We start from the raw sequence: 17,617 nt of genomic DNA, 5'->3' as shown, positions 1-17,617 counted from the left end.
GTCAGTAACAGAATGTTTGACATAAGGAGGAGACCCAAAAACTGAAGCATAAGTATTTTTTCTGCCAAAAATGTAACTGTCAAATGTGTGTTTTCCTTGGCAAAACATTAACCTAGGAAAGTTTCAAGTCACCCAAAATCTTTCATGACCCTGAAAACAAGCATATATACCATTCTAGTTTGGAACGTTTTATTTTTTAGTTACATGTAGTTAAGCCAGGTATCAAAACATTTAACTGAAAAATCTTAAAATGGATATTTCAAGTAAAAATAGTGTCAAAAAAAATTTGCTCAGATGCAGTATTTGGGGATGGGCAATAAATGGGAGGAGGAGGAGCAATAAATGGAGGAGCAATGGTCCTCCTGATCTTTAAAAATGTTTTTCATTCCGGAGAACTATTCTTTGAAAAAAAGAGGGAATATCAGCCTTTCTCTGCTTAAAGCCCAAGGCAAAATGCTCCCATTGGTGTCAGAAACCAGAAAACACAGTAATTTCCATCACTTCAGCTTGTGTACAGCCTGCTTCCACCAGGACTCACTGCTGAGCCATCAGCGTGAAAACGACAAAATGAACTGATAAGTTTTGATGTGCAATGAGCTATTTTTGGCTCAAAGGACAATGCATTTAGGGGAGCTAATTCCTTCCTCTATGCCCAGAAACTCCAGAAATGTTTAAAATCACTTCTCCAAGGAAAATTAACTGAACCAGAAGGGGCTCTCCAGCAGAAACAGATGGTAGCCTTAGGACCTGATCAGGAAAAACACTGTGCACACACTTTACTTTTACATTTGTGAGTCATCTAATTGAAGTTAGACCTGCAGAGATGAGTACTCCCAGGGTTTGGCCTTTGGCAATGGTGAGGCAGCTCAGAATGGTGGAGGTGTTTTACAGCACCACTCTGCTGGCAGCTCATTTTGGTTAGGATAGATAAATTCAGGGAGCCTGAGCCTCTCCAGGTGTTCTGGTCCTGGGCTGCTGCTTACTCCAATGATTTCCTCCTCCAATTTCAACCCTGCTTGGTGAAGTGACTGCAGCAAATCTTTGTGTGTGGGGTGGAGGAGCCCCAGGTGTGTTCACAGTGTTTTGTCAAGTCAAATGCAGTATATAAAAAATCTCTTTCAGTATGTAAGCAACCTCCTTCTCAGAACTCTGTCAGCTTTTAAGGGTTTTAGCCTAAGCTGCTCTTTGGAGGCTGCTCCAGAGCTGGATCCTCTGAAGGATGAGGATGTTTTTTTCTGATTATTATCTTAAATTTATTTGGGGACAGCAATTATCCATCTGTTCTTAAGCCAACCTTGTCCCTCACCTTAAGCAGCACTTTAACTTCAGTTCTCCCTTCTGGCTTTCTCCAAGATGCATTTAGAGAGTGACTTCGTTGAGATAAATGTTAACCCCCATCTCTCTGAAGTTCTGGATGCTCAAAGGATTTCTTGGCTTGTCTCAGTCATGAGCCAAGATTGGGTTTTGCATCACGTGCTGTGCTTAAAGTTCTTGAAATAATTTTTGCTGCCATAGCTGGAGTCATTTCATGTCTTGTTACTCCAGCTGCAGTTACCAGTGGACCAGGAACAGGGAACACGGATCACTTTAAGATTTCACTTCACAAAAATCCAGGCAGGCCAGCATTTTAATTCAAACATGACCCTTTTCATACCTTTTTTTTTTTCCCCCCACTCCCCTAAAGGGAAATTATCAGACTGAGAGTCTGGATTTATTGCAGAAATAATTGGGCGCATTGACACGTTTTAATAGGACAGATTTCAGGGTGTCACAGTGCAGATCTGACAGCTTCATCTGGGCTTGCATCTCGTTCTTGGCCAGCAGGGTAGTCCATACCATACTGCCACAGTAATTAATCAACTCAGGGCTTTATTAGGATCCCTGTGTAGGTATGAGTTGCACAAAAGGATCTGCTGACTTGGCTTTTTAACTATAAAGTGACTTGACAGTGCCCATTCCATTCCCAAAACAAATGACTGAGACCTAGAAAAAGAAGCAGATTTAGAAACAGGTGTGCACTGCTTCAGGAGAAAAATAAGTGCTGTGACTGAAATCTGTACAAGCACTGAAATTGCTTAATCTTGCTTTTGACTCGTACTTCAGAGCTAGCTAATGAAATCCTTCCGGCTTTTTGAGGCTGGAATGTAGAATTGTGATGGCTTTATTTATTATTTAATACTGCTCTTGCCTGTCACAGCCTCATCTAATATTTGAATTGCTTGGGTTTGACTCTTTGTTCATGTGCCACAGGGCATCAGGAGCAGGCAGCCATCAGCCTGTGAAGCAGCTCCACACCATTTTAATCTGCTCAAACTTTGAATCAGGTTTGATGGCACAGTGAGAAATGCTGTCTTAATTCAGGTGCACGGCACTGTGTGTAGTGACAGTCACAGGGTGGGGACAGCAGCACATGCCTTGACATTTGTGCTCCCTCCCTGCATTCCTGATGTTCCTCCTTGCTCTGAACTGGGAACTATTTCTTGCACTACCTGAGTGGCACAGGTGCCAAAATTTTGAAGTCTGTCCTGGGAAAGTGGTGAACACCTCCAATTCCTGTTGAGGTCAAGGAGAAGTGTACAAATGCCCAGCATTTCTCTTCCAGGTCACCTTTCAAACAATTGTTTTTCACTAAAGCTTTTTTTTTTTTTTTTTTTTTGCAGTCTTTGAAACCTTTAAAAGCACAATCTCTGCTATCAAGTGCTTTCAGGTCCTCTTGGTTTTTAGTGGTTTCACATTGCAGGGACTCCTGGAAATGGAGAACAAGGGGAAGGCTGCAATCAGTCTTTTCAGAAGCAACCAGATATAACCTGGAGCTGTTATGCATAAACCCTTGGTGCTGTTTTTAAGTAAATGGATACAAAGCTCCAAGGAAAGTAGTGTGAGACTTTTACTCACTTTTTAGCATTCCCCTTTAAGCGACATTAAAACAAAAAGGAATACAAATGTAAATGTGCGTTCATTTATTTTCAGCTCTGCTGAAGAAAACTCTGCTTGTAGCCTATTGCTGTTCTCCCCCTCATACTGATGGGATGGAGGAAATGGCTGTGCTGGGGCTTGGCTGCTTCTTGGGCTCAACTGACCACAGCTGGTTACTTTTTTCCCTGGTTAAGGAGAGGGAAAAACCAGTTTTGAGCCTCCTTCTTTAATTGGCATCTTCCCTTAAAACTTCTTGCTCACAGTAATATGTAGCTGGTTTAAAGTGCTTTGCACTTCCTTAGCACTTCAGAAGTGTTCAAGCAAGTTAAAAGCCTACATCCTGAATAAAAAGAAAAAAAAATTATGAACGTATTTTTCGTGTTGTAAATTCCTGAGCTGTACATGAGACAGGACTTCTGCTGCCAATGTGAAACTCACTTGCAGAAGTAAGAGAATCAAAGTGTTTAGGGATGCATGAGCCTCATCTGGTTCTGCTAGCCCCAAAAACCCATAAAAGGATGCTGCACAACAGGTTTGACCAAACACTACTCTTCACATTGGCAAAAAGTACAGGGATGGACAGTTTTCCTGTTCAAATATTGACTTGTGTGATGAGGCTTGGCTTGGTTTATTTTACTTTTTTTTAATTAGAAGACCTCAATGTACTGTTGTAGGAACTTCTTTCACCTCTGCTATCTCAAATCCTGTTTATAGAAATGTGGGTGTGTGGGCTTGATAGCTGTTCAACCCTAACCTTTGCTTCAGCAGATGACTGTCAGGCACTCTGTTTCTCAAGATTAATGCCCTCCTAATAAAAATAACCTTGAGTGCATTGAACTCTGCTTAAATGTGGGGGTATCTTAAAACAACTTGAAAATGGCTTTGCAAATGTTATGAGCAGAATGTTAAAAAAAAGTTTCTAAAATAGCATGGGAAATGTTAAAATATTTTCTGCACGTTTACATATTAAAAAGGGAGTTTTTCAAAGAAGCCAGTGGGCAAATGCTAGGGGCTGCACTACATAAAACATTTCTCAAGCAGCCTTTACCACAGCTGAATAAATGACATGGTGGGTACAGATAAATGTGGACATCAGCAGGAAGCAAGGGGAAAAATTCAGGTCCCTAGTGTTGCCTAAAATACAAAGGATAACAACATTAAGAGTAATAAGATAAAAAGCAGTTCTTTAATGAAAACTTTCAGGTGCACAAAGTGTAGATATGCAAGCAGGTGATACAGGATTTCTACAATTTTAAAAATTAATTAGTATTACTAATAATAAGGTTAATTAATTTGTATGTTTAGCAGGTGAATGCAATAAGAGACCTACTGGCCTGGGGTTTGTCCCTTGGAGTTGGTCCAGGGGGTTGTTTGCCCTACATTTTGTTATGCCTCTCAGATTCTGGTGACAAACAAGGTTTCCTGGTTAAAAGTTCTCTTCTTGAGAGTGAGGCTAAAGAGAATTCCAAGAACCTGTTAGAAAGGGTTGGCTTCTTATTCTGAAATGTGAGAGAGGGCAGGGAAACTGTCAGTGATGGAGAGAGACAGGGAAGTCTGATTTGGTGATCAGAACCTGATGTATTCTGGGATACAAACACTTATATACTATTTTAGGGAGGCTAATAATGTTTCACTATAATGATTGGGTTAAAGATCACATAAAAAAACTTATGCATTTTAAACATCTCTTGCTTGCAGAGATGGTGTAATTTTCTTTTTCTGGCATCATCTGGCATTGAATCTTCTCGCAATCCTCAAAGTTCTGTTTTCTTTTGCCAAGGCATGATGTTATCAAATCTCTTATGTTAACCAGGTCCAAAGTCCATCATCTGTCTTGTGTCCCCCAACATTTCAACATTTCTCCCTTTCCTTTCAACCAAAACCACTCCTTTAATTGCCTTATTAATTAATCTATGCGCAGTTTTAAAGGTATCATGACTAATACTATATTAATTACTATATTAATTAATTACTAATTAATACTATAATCACATACATACCTTTCCTAAAAAGAATCTTTTAGTCAAAAATCTCCAGCCACTAAAAGTCTCAGGCTTGATCTTTATAAACAAAAAACTTTCCTGATGGCAGCTGCATTACTGGATTTAGAAAGGCTGCCAGAAGTGTAATTGCACCAAAAGATTTGATTCTTATACACAGGCTGACAGGGAGAAATGTTTAAAATGTTTTAGACTGATTTCTTCCCATGTATTTAAAGTTAACATAAAAATACATTTTAAAAGTTCTAGACTGATTTCTCCCCGTGTATTGAAGATGGAGGGAGAGACCCACCTTTGTTGATCAGCATCTGACTCCGTTTATTCACTCAATCAATCACTTTTTATAACTGTGTTAATTAAGTTCATGCATATTGCAAACCTGAGCTCACAATAGGTCAGAGATAACACACCAACCCCTCCTTATGTTTCCAATACCAAGATTTGGGTTCTCAAAATTATTTTTGCTTTCCCAAAACAGCCAAAGATAGAATATCTACTTGTTATGAGAAAGCTGCCTGAGAACTCTGGTATGCAAGGTTCTCAAGGCCTTCATGTTTGTCACTTTTACCTGTAATTAAAAACAACCTGAAAATTTCTACTGTTTACAGAAACAGGCTGTGAGAATTTTACTCCTCCCAGCTGCCTTCCAAGCCATTTCTGAAAAAATCTCCAACACCTGTGTATTTAAAATAAACATAAAAATCCAATTCCAGAGAATGCAGGAACTCTACATCTTCGGGTTCCAAGGGTGTTTCAGAAGGGCAAGGGATCAAATTTGATGCCATTAGATTTGCTTTCAAAATTTTTAGTGTAAATATTTGTAGAGTTCTGGAGGAGCTATAGAAAAGTACTATAGAGCTGTACATTGAAAACCTACGGATCCATGAGAGGCATCCCTGGGGGACGCCGAAAGCCATGCCTGCGTTCAGTCCTACAAGGGTTGGGTTTGTGCTTGAAGTGGGGGTAAAATAAATCCTCCCTGTGCTGACACGTGCCTTGGCTGTGTTGTGCCTGTGCAGTGGCTGAGGAACCCGGGCCCCCAGCACGAGAAGAGGACTCTCTTTGGGGACATGGTGTGCTTCTTGTTCATCACCCCGCTGGCCACCGTCTCCGGCTGGCTGTGCCTGCGAGGAGCCGTGGACCACCTGCACTTTAGCAGTAGGCTGGAAGCTGTTGGCCTCATTGCACTCACTGTGGCACTCTTCACTATTTACCTCTTTTGGACCCTGGTAAGTGTCAGGGGGTTTGTGTAAATCACAGGGGGAAAGGGCAAAAATGGGAAAATGAGGCGCACAGAGAGTGATGGCATAGAGCTTTGCTTCTGTTTGTCCCCTGTGCTGGTGAGTGCGGACTGCACCTGCAAGAAACCTCTTGTTTCCACACCATTCAGGCTCCCTGGGACACCAGAAAGACAGTTTGCTTTGGGGTAAGGATTCCTAAATGCCAAATACCAGTGGGGACAGCAGGAGGGAGGCAGGGAAGCAGCACGGGGGAGCTCCAGACAGATGCTGCAGTGTTGGGACCCTGGATGCTGAGAATTTTGGACTTTCTGTGCTGACAGGCACTGACCCCGGAGAACACTGCATTTCACCTGAAGCCATGGAGAAGTCTTCCAAAATAGAATGATAGAACTGGGATTATGAGTGTATAGTATGAATAAAAGTGTGTAATATCTCTTAGCAGAAAACTTAAAGTTTTAGAATATAGTAATAGATATAAAACCAGATAAAGATTTTAGGGTGAAGACTTGTCCTTCTTCTTCACCTTCTTCTTCATGAGTTTAGGTAGTATTTTGTAATTAGATAAAAAAGTCCACATTGCGGGCCACAAGTAGTCAGTTATTAAGTTAAAAGTAAAAATAATTTCTATGTCATTTCTTAATTAGACAGTTTATCCTTAGAAGCCTTGTAAAGGGAGAGATACAGGTCCATTTTTAGTTTGAGTGAAGTACTATAGAACTCAGTTTGTGGGACTGTAATACTGATAAAAACTAAAACCATCTGAGTCCAAACAAAAAATACCATCTCACACATTTAATGCCAACCTTAACATTAAAACCCCAAAGAATCCACACTACAGGAGGGAGTTTCACCAAAAGCGATGTGCAAAGGGTGAAGACACAGCACACACACACAAAAAATAGATTAAGGTGAACAACTTGGCTGCCACAGAGGATTCAGATTTCATTCTAATGCAACATCTTGCCAATTTTACAATTCAAAAGCGTTGGATGTGGGGGAAGTCATAACACACACTTGCCCAGGTCTGTAAAAACAGAGCTGCTTTTCTAGGGCACGTTAAATTGCATCCTGCACCCCAGCATGAGTCACTCTCATGCCAATCCATCCTGAGAGCTACTTGTTCTGTCAAGGTGCTGAATTGAGATAATTTACTGGCCCCAGTGCACTGACAGGCAGCTGGCCCAGCAGAAATGAGGGGAATACAGGGGACAGCAGCCAAAATGGGTGTTTATCAAGCCATGGTGTAGCAGCTCCCTGAGAAGCCCAGGTTAATGCTGTGTTTGACATTTCACACCTCTTTTTGTGCAGTGGGAAGAGCAGGGTGGGTGCAGACGGGGAGCACACACAGCAAGGCATTCAGATGGTGCCAGGATGTGCTGCTGGGGCAGGAAAAGCCCAACCTGCCCATGTGTGTGTCCTGATTCAGGGCAAATTTGGGAGAGAACCCCCGAAGGGGTTCCTCTAGATTCAAGCGGCCTGTCTCCCAACCGGGCCAGGAGAAAACACGTCCTTGGAGAAAAGTAGAAAAAACTGTTTATTAAGCAATCAATAAAACCTCTTGCTGCTCTAAAAGAGAGACAAACTCACAAAGTTCCCTCCACGGGCTGTGGTTCAGCTCACTCAGTCTCTGATCAGTCCCTCAGTGCTGGAAATGCTGCAGCCCAGGCCCGGCCCGGTGGGCCTCAGGTGTGAGCTGCCAGTGCTGCCCTGGGTGTTCAGGCCAGAGCAGGTCTGAACAGGGCCAAAGAAAAGAGGAAATAAACCCCACGGTCCAGGGAACTTCTTTGCCTCAGCTAGCTAAACTAACTAAAAGCAAAGGAGAGCTCTGTCCTGCTTTCTGTCCATCTGCAGACATCACAGTGCAGGAGTAGGAATGTGAGTGCAAGTGTCTGAAAAGAAACTCTGTGCTTCTTCTCTCCCCGCCTTCTCTCTTGGAACAAGGCTTAAAGATGCAAAACTCATTATTCTGCACAAACAGAACAAGACAATTGGGGATAAAATCATCATATAGTCAAGCCAGAACACCGTGGCATGGCCACATCCCACAGGGCCAGCACACAGCTCTGCCCCTCACTGGCTATGTCCATACTTTAGCCCAGATCCCTTCCAGCAGATTTGGACCTGTGTAAGCTGCTGAGGAGGTGGCACTTTAAAAGAAAACTGCATTGGTGGAGCAAGAAACCCTCCCTGTGCTGAGCCCCGAGGAAAAAGGGGTGTGAGGGGAACACAAAAACCCCACACCTCCTCATGAGTATCTCCAAGAAAGCTGTGAAAGGGAAATCTCATTTGCACATTTGTGAACTCTGTCTCACCCACGGAGGAATGCAGGCAGGAGGGGAAGCTCAGAGCTTTGTCTCAGCCTTGTGCAGTTCATCTTTTTTGCTGTTTTCTGCTTTTCTGTGAGGCACCAGCACTCTCCTGGGACAGGCCATGTACTCCAGCAGTGAGGCCACACTTGTTTTTCCTGAAGTGCTGGGTGTAGATGTGCCTGGTATGCAAGCAAATATTGTTAAAATTTGCTTTGTGTGTGGCTGTCTCGGAAACCAAAATGCTGAACAATTTACCTAGCACATTTAATTTACCCTCACCAAATTGTTGGAAGTGGTAAAAGGCATTTTTTCAGGTGGATTTTAATTAGCCATGACAAAATCTTGTTTATTAAGACTAATGCAGCATCCCAACTTTGGTCCCTATCCCTGGGTGTTGCATTTGCAGACTAAGAGGCAAAAATCCCTTACATTCCCTTTATAAATTTTACCCCTTCTAAAGCACACAGGAAAATGTGCTATTAGCTCTTTGAGAACATGCTAGTGATACTGAGCCTTATATAAATGCACACCTTGGTTGATTTAATCAAAATTCAGTATCTTTGATGCTCGCTCACTTGTGGACAGCTGTAATTCCATTTAAAATTGTTATTTGGGGCAGTAGGAGATGGATGGGCTAAGGGAGCACTGTGTTCACTTGAGAAGGACAAGGTAAGGAAGGCCTTTAGGGGAGTGAATCACCAAATAATTGGAGCTGGGAGGCAAAATAACTTTCCTTTCAGTGAGGCAGGAAAGCCCCAGCCTGGGTTTGCCTCGGGGAGGGCTCCAGGCTCCCCTTGTGTGCAGGAAGGAATGGTCCCGCACACAGAGAAGTGTTAATTTCATCGAATTCTTCAGCAGCACATGCCCTGTCACTTTCAGTAGTGGGAGAATCCTGTTACACAGCTATGGCTGTGCAGGGAATATGTTCAGAGCTGCGGGGTAAATTACACACAAGATGACACAATATTCCTTTAGGTCCTGGGGAAATGAAGAGAACTAAAACTTTGTTTTTCTTCCAGTAAATCAGCCTTCCTTCTCTGGAGGCAAAACCTGGCATACAGATTATTTACACACCACAGTTGTCCCAGTGAGCAGTGAGCAGCAGGGCTGTTATTTTTAGCATCCCAGAAGGTGTTTTATCCCTCCCTCTAAAACAGACAAGTTATCCATAAAACACTGTTACTTTTTACTCTGTATTTTTAACACCCACACACACACCCACCAAAAAAGGCACCTCGTCCTCCCAAGAAGAAAACTCCAGACACCAAAAGGGGATTCTTACTTAGACTAAGAATTTATATTTAAATTTTACTTTTAAAAGTAATTTAATTTAAATTTTAAAACTTTGCTTTCTCTTGTATAACATACATACCTTGTTTAACACTGCAGCTATTACTCAAAGAACCTCATGTTGTGCTGCTTGAAAACCCAACCTGAGTTCCAGTTCACTCTCCTGAAGCTGTCACTGCATTTTACAGGGCATCCCTTTGCAGGTGTTGGGGTGTTTTCACCCTCCTCACTACTCCAAGTGATTTCTGCTTCTCCTGCAGTGTATTTTGAGAAAAGATTTCTCATATTCCTTCAGAATAGAGAAAGATGCAGGATGCTTTCCTTCAGCGGGAGGAGAGGAGGTTGAAAGTTGTGGGGATCAATCTGAAGAGATGTCTTTGCAAAAAACTGCTCAGTAAACCAAAGATTTATAGGTTTCCCTCAGACAACTGCAAAAAGATCTAATTAAAAAAAATATAAGTATTTTTTAGCCATTGTAGGACATAATTGAAAGATACATTTCTTTAGTTAAAAGATACATTTTTTCATTTTTTTAGTTCTTTTTGCAGTATGGAAAGGATACAGTGCATGGGTCAACTCTCCTGCCCACAGCTCAAGAAGAAAACAATCATCACTTGGCACATTTCTCTCAAAATTTAGTTTGTTCTTAGTTTTTTTGTGGTTTTTTTTTTTGTTTTTTTTTTTTTTAACTGCACATACATGTCCTCTTACACAGCTACAACTCCCACAGTCCTTGGCTGCCACTAAAACAACTCATAGACTATTTTTTAAAACGTGAGGCCAAGTTATCTTGCATCTCCACAGCAATCACATATTTCCACATAAAGGCTGAAACACCTAATAACAACCACAACAAAAAATAATTTCCAGAGACAATCTAAATTGAGGCACACACACTGTCAGCTCATTGCCTCTGTGCAAGCCCAACTTTGATGCATTCAGCAGTACAGTATTACAAGGTAAAACACACCTGTGTTCATCTGCCTGCAACTACATTCTTAGTCAATTTAACAACCTGAGGCAAGAGAGGATGTCCCAAATTCTTATTCCATTAATGCCAACAGCTCTTGGGAAAGGCAGAGGTGGGATGTCTGCTTTTTCAGGTGTTAAAAAAGGGGAATGAGAGGTAAAACAGTCACAGGCTGCTTGTCTCCTGTGCTTTGGTAGCTTGGGCATGGTGGCTCTCTCTTTCACCAGTTCTCACCCATTCTGTCCCCCTGGGAGGCACCTGGAGCCCCAGCTGGGCCCCCACAGGGTGTCCTGACTGAAGGCAGCTCGTGTCCCTTGTGTCCCCAGGTGTCCTTCAGGTACCACTGCCGGCTGTACCACGAGTGGCGTCGGAACAATCAGCGGGTGATGCTCCTCATCCCAAAATCTGCCCACGGACCCTCCACCCAGCAGTCCCTGCTGGGCCTGCAGCCCCTCAAAAGGAGCTCCAAGGAGACAATTGTGTGATTTGGGCTGCAGCTGCACACACAGCTTTTCCTCAGACCCATCGGGGTTGGGCACCCAGCACCCAGGAATGTGCAATTTGGATTTACAGACTGAGTGCAGAGGGATAAGCCACAGTCAGAATTCAAGTCGTGGATGCTGCAGTCATCTGTGGCATTTGCTGAGCTGCCAAACGTGTTTAGTGAGCAGGGACCCTATGGATTCTGCAAATATGTTAATTGTTGCATCATCGAGTGATGCAAACATTTTTATTGTTTAAAGTATTAAACTATGGTGATTAACAATGCAAAACAGGTTTAAAAAGTGCTTTGTTTTTATGATTTCTTGCTCCTACAGTACTGTTTCTTTAGGCAGCTGGACAGTAACCAATATTTATTTCTGCTTCCTAAAGTGCAGCAATGGCATTTCCTCATTTGATTTTATCTGCAGGTCCATTATACCAATGTTTTGATTATTAAAATCTGTGTGCAATGAGCTCTACAAATTGGCACATTATTTAAATGCTACAAAGTGATTGGAAAATTGTATTACCCGTTTCCTATTTGGCAGGGAAGGCCGGACAGGAAGATTCTTCAGTTACGACTCTAGCATGCGCAAGAGAAAAATTACACAAATTGCAATAATCTTCCTGTCAAAAGTATTATAGTATATAGCACTCAGGAAAAAAAAAGATATTCTACTTTTCCACGAAGTAGCACCACATTCTTCAGTGAAGTGCACATTCTGCTGGTGTGAATTCAAACTTAGCCAACATATCCTGCATTTATACCAGGCTTTAATTTAACTCTACAGCTTACTTTTGTGTAGGGAAAGCTCTGCATGCATAATGAATGAGATCATCAGATAAGTTTTAGGAAGCAGGGACTCATCTTGCATGAAGAACAGCATTATTTTAAAGCAGCAGAAACTCTAGCTTGACAGGTAGGATTTGGCAGTGTGTGCAAACCCTGACCTCTCATGGTAGCACTGAGACCAAAAAAAAATTAAAAATATTTAATAACACAGTCTTCTCTGGAGACCAAATGGAATTTGGAGTGCAAAATCAGACCTTATTCCTGGGTGACTTTATCTGCTTCCCCTTGGTTTTTTATGCCTAATTCATTCAGCAATCCTTCATTGCCAGAAGAGACACACTTATTTTAAATAACTAGCAAAACCTCATTGCCCAATGCTGCTAGAATTAGAAATTGATACAGGGCCCCTCTGAACAGATGAATTTCTTAGAATTGTGCATGGATGGCAGTACCACCATGTGCTTTGTTTTCCAAAAACTGCAGGAACTGAAAATCAAAAGGAAGACATAGCAGGAAGGCTAATAATTTGTTATTCATAAAATTCAAGGTATTATGGGTATTTACCATCAGACAAGAAGTTATCTGATGTTTTGTGTGTGCTCTGTGGGGGTGAAAAAGCTTAGTAATACAAAGCCAAATCTGTTAAATTTCTTTATTCTGTCTGTGGACCAGTCTAGCTGTGAGCATGTTATTTAACAATGTTCTTTGTGACTGTCAGTCATGGGGATAGGAGAATCATGGGGATATAAAGCAATAACAGCCTCACTCCAATAGAAAGGCACTGAAACAACGAGCCAAGGTGTGTAGGAAAGCCATGAACCTGCAGATATGTACTCATCAGTCTGACAAGGCTGGGGTTGCTCATGTTTGGCTGTGAATAAATGCTTCTCTTCCTGAGAAAATTAAACAAGGGTCTGAAGATAAGATCACAGTCTCTGTGAAAGCCTAAAACCTGTAATGCTTTATTTTTTTTTATACCTCTTCCTAATGGTAAATAATTATTTGGAATGAAGACTGAACACTCACTTATGCAGAATTCCAGATTTTAAATAAATATCTGCTGGCCAAGGGTAAAGAAATAAAGCAAATCTAGCTGGGTCAGGATGCTGTCAGTGTTTTAATGCCTACAACACAGACTTTAGGTAAGCTTTGTTCAGAATGTTATTACCGCTCTCTAATTCTTTGAAAGAATTGTTATTCGTAATGAGTGCTATTGTTGGCTTTGCCTCATGAAACCAAAAATCAGGGTGGATAGGGAATTAAGTGGCAAAACATTCAGGGAAGCATTCGTTCAAGTGAAGCTGCAAGGTCTGTGCACAGAGATCAGCACAGTGGCTTGGCCCAGATCATCTGTGTTATTTCAAATTTTTTTTTTTAATTAGTGTTTTGGTTTTGGTTTTTTGTTTGCGTTTGGGTTTTGGTTTTTGTTTTTTTTTTTTTTTTTTGGTGTAAAGACATCTTTACTTACCTGAAGAAGCAGACAGAGAGGAAAATGCATGGTCCAGTTCAGCACACACATCACTAACCCAGTTTCTGTGCTTGATGCAGCAGCACAGCAGAACTGTCTGGTGAAGTCACAGTAGTGTCCCATGGATTTTCTTGAGGAAAAAAAAAGTGGCAGGAAAAATCCAGTCAGACACTTAACATTGCATTAAACTAATGAAAAAAAAAAAAGCATCCTTGTATTCTTCCTTTTTTTCCCTAAAACAGAAGAACTGGGAGGTGAGAGATATTACCTCTTAATCCCACTCCTGTTCTAAAGATTTACAGACAGAAGGATCTCCCAGATGGGAGCTGAATTTTCTTCCACGATTTGATGCTGTAGATGCCACACCAAACCCAAATTTCCATTAAAAAAATGGATTATTACAGCAGATTATTAAAAAAATGATTACAGAATATTTTCTACAACAGCAGCAACACCCATTTCTGTCTGAATAGAAATGAAAGACAAAATTAACCACAGCAGAAGCTGCAGCCAGCAAAGCTCCTGGTAGTACAATGACACCTTTGTTATGCTCTCCTTAAAAAACAAAATTAAAGAACATATTTAAGGACAGGGTGAGTGACCACCTTTTTGTATTTTAAAAATGTCACTCAACTTCTCTCTCAGCAACTTTATGCTTTCTTCTCATGAAGCTGACCTTGTCATTTACATTCCTTTTCCAGATAAGAAGTTAGATGGAAGGAACAGTATTCAATATTTGAGCCAATATTTTCGCTTGCAAATGATAAAAGCAGCCTGTTCTGATTCAGTATGATGAATATAATGCACAATGAGGAAGTTCTACTTTTTTATAGTCTTTCCCCTGCAGGACTTGCCTATCACATTATATAAAGATTGAGAAATACCCCAGCTTTCTGTTCAGCTGGAAGGAAGTCACAACAGAAGCACTTATTAAAGATAATTCAGTTTTTGGTGTTGTTTGGGTTTTTTTCCGTTACTCAACTGAACAGTTCTGCCAGATTGAGAGACCTCAAAATGTGCTTTACATTTCATTTATTTAAACCAGCTTTGCACCAGTACAAAGTCACACTGAGCAAAGTGACAACTCTGCAAAAAGGGACCTGGAGCCAAGAAATGCAACTGGCCTTTGATGCAATGGGCACCACCAAAAAGAGGTTTGAGAACAGGTACTGGGACAGGCTCAGGCACTAAGAGAGCTAGAAAAGCTCTCTCTTTGAAATAAACAAAAAACCCCCTGTTAATAATTAAACATCTTTATTTGCTACTTTTTGTGAGATGGCGCTTCACTTAACACAGAACTGGTTAATTAAAGAAGCATTTTCCTTGTGAGCAGAACTGAGCCCTGCCTCTTTGCTGCCATTTATTGGGAATTCAAAAGCATCTTTAAAACTACAAGGCAAACTCATAGAATCACACCATTTTTAAGGTAGGAAAAGATGATGCATCGAGTCCAGCACCGCCACGTTGACCACAAACCATGACCCCAGGTGCCACACCCATAGGTTTTGTTGAAACACTCACAGGGGATGATAATTCCATCACCTCCCCAGGCATCCCATTCCATCCCTTCAGGGAAGAAACTTTTCCTAATATCCAGTTTAAACCTTTCTTGGAGCTCCATGGGGTTGTTGTGAGCGGAGGGCAGGATCCAGCACTGCCCCTGGCTGTCCCTCAGCCCGTGGATCCGGCCTGTCCAGAGCCCTCTGAAGAGCCCTCCAGCAGATCCAATTTAGTGTTATTTCCAAATTTACTTACAAAATTAAGTAAATTAAATTTACTTAATTTAAATTTATTATTTATCTCTACTGATCTGGAACACCCCAGATCAATAGAGACAAATAATAACCAGAGGTAGTCCCAACACTGACGGCGACATCTCACTGATCCACTGTGTTATTCCACATTTCAAATTTAAGTCTCATGTGCATTTCCAAATGAGACAGCTTTTTTAAAGAATCAAGGGTTACATCTTAAAGTAGGTTACATCCCTTAACCTTCTTTCAGGTATTGAATTTTTGCTGACAACCTCTCCTCCACACTTACTTCTGGCAAGGCTACAAAACACTTGTCCTCCCTTTGGTGCTGAAAGATCACAAAACCAGAGGGAATTTTCTTTATTCTAGGTGTACCAAATACTTTCCCAATAAAACTTGTCAAAATAGAGACCAAATGTTGATATCCTATGTACAAAATGCCCTTAGGAGCAACAGCAAAACACACCAACCTCAAAAACAAAGATGCTGCAGTTGCAGGGGAAATCAATGTCACAGTTTAATCCCATAGCTTCTACTATTATGCAGAAAGTAAGACTTGCTTGCCAAAAATAATATTGTTTTGCTCTAAAAGTGCAGAACCGTTACGAAAACTCACATCCAAGAGTTAATTTTTAATTGTAGGAAAATTCTATCAGTCAATCATCTTAAGCTGTAATGTGCCTTACTGATGCCCCAAATGCAGCTTTTCTTTGCGGTTAATCACAGTGTTTTTATCACACAGGGATCCTGTATTTATGCAAACCTGCTAAAAGGAAACCAGGAGATCAGCAAAAGGCTCTGAGCAATAAATGCACACCAAGCAAAACCTGAGGAAAAATAGCAAACTTCTGCCATAATCCTGTGATGGAGGCTAGTTGAGTATTATAAATAATTAAGTGTCCCAGCCTTTCCTCGATGTCCAGGAAAGGCTAAATAAGCATTCACATCCATCACACTCAGCCTCCACTCCCTTTCTAAAAACCACCAGCTATTACCACTTGTCCTCTTTGGGACAGGGGCTTTAAGAGCTTTTATTCTCCATCAACTACTTGATTTCTTTGCCTGGAGAAAAATCCTTCATAGTTATCACGTGGCCATTTCCGTAAAAGCAGCTGCATTTAACTTGAAGTACAGATACAGCTTACAGTGCAATATGAATATGAAATGCAGTGTTTCACAGATAAAAACCATCCTTTTCAATCCAGAAACCCCTAAATTAGTATCAAAATGATACACTGATAAGATAAATTTTCATGGGAAAAAATGTAACTAAGACTAGCATTTAAAATTGCATAATTTATAGAAGGAAATGAATAATTAGCATCTGTTGAACAGAATTTATTAATTTCTCTGCCCATATTTTGCTGTCTGCTTGGACCAATGTGATGTAAAATCATGAACAAGGAAAAACAAAGCAAAAACCAATTTTTAGCACAAAACTGCTGTCAACAGTACCATAAACTAATTTGCAGCCATTTTGACTACACTGGGGTTTTTATAATGAACACTGGAAAAAAAGAATGCAGTTCACAGGTTTGCTGCACAGGTCAAACCACTTGTTTCCTAAATTCCTAATCTGTTTCTTACAGGAGTGAGTGTATTTGAGCAAAACCATTTCTGGTAAAATGTTTATCCAGCTGCAAGCAGTAAATTGCCAAAGTTTTTACTTGTAGAGGATGCAATTTTCTAATGCCAGAACCAATGATAATCAAGTTATGGAAGTTGCAGGGAAGTGCAGGGTGCGTTGGGCTGTTGCTGTACAAGTATTAAAAAAGAACAAGCAAAACAAGACCTCCACCTTGTGGCAGCATGTTTCACAGCTGTGTTTCCCAACACTCCCTTCTTTAATTTACAGTAATTCCTGCCACAGCAATGAAAAAATGAAGAATTATTCTAAAATCTGCATTTCTCCCATTGTTGTCAAAGAACAGGGTCTACAAAATTATAACCAAGAATTTGATCATGCAAGAAGGTTCCTACCATAACTTAAGAATTGTCCATCAATCCCTCCCTTTCTACCTTCTGCTGGCACATTGTTGAAATTCCACCAGAAAAGGGCTCATCCAAGGTGAAAGACATGCTAAAAAAACCTTAATTTTGCCATGAAAAAAACCAGTCCAGTCAATTAAAAAAAAAATCCAATAAACTTCCAATAATTCTGGCTGTGCATTTAAAACAATACATTCAGGCTAAGTCAAAGATAACTATTTTACAGCACTTTTAAATTTCTCCTTATATGACTGTGTTCGCTCACATTGCTTAGGCCTGGTACTTGCAGGATGCAGTAAAAGCCAGTCCAGGAAGAACAGAACCATCAGCCAAGATGAGCACAAATGCAACAGAGTGTGAATAAAGCTCTAAAGAACTGATTTTCCAAATGTGAAGCAGTATCA

The 17,617-nt window shown here is 40.9% G+C and overlaps 1 protein-coding gene across 7 annotated transcripts in view; it reads left to right on the top strand.

Moving 5' to 3' along the window:
* MARCHF3 (membrane associated ring-CH-type finger 3) overlaps nucleotides 1-17,617 on the top strand; it is an 83,180-nt gene that overhangs the window by 59,246 nt on the left and 6,317 nt on the right. For 6 of the 7 annotated variants that reach the window (XM_074533654.1, XM_074533657.1, XM_074533658.1 and 3 more), the window contains 2 exons: nucleotides 5,936-6,145; nucleotides 11,053-13,103. In XM_074533654.1, the coding sequence (XP_074389755.1) occupies nucleotides 5,936-6,145; nucleotides 11,053-11,211 (369 nt within the window). In that variant the 3' untranslated portion in view covers nucleotides 11,212-13,103. Of the gene's footprint in view, nucleotides 1-5,935; nucleotides 6,146-11,052; nucleotides 13,104-17,617 lie in introns of those variants that run through there. The other variant, XM_074533659.1, reaches the window with a different exon arrangement.

Source organism: Zonotrichia albicollis, chromosome Z, assembly GCF_047830755.1.
Source record: "Zonotrichia albicollis isolate bZonAlb1 chromosome Z, bZonAlb1.hap1, whole genome shotgun sequence".
In the NCBI taxonomy this organism is placed as follows: Eukaryota; Metazoa; Chordata; class Aves; order Passeriformes; family Passerellidae; genus Zonotrichia; species Zonotrichia albicollis.
Note: the sequence above shows the minus strand (reverse complement) of the source record. Positions and strands in the feature narration are given on the sequence as shown.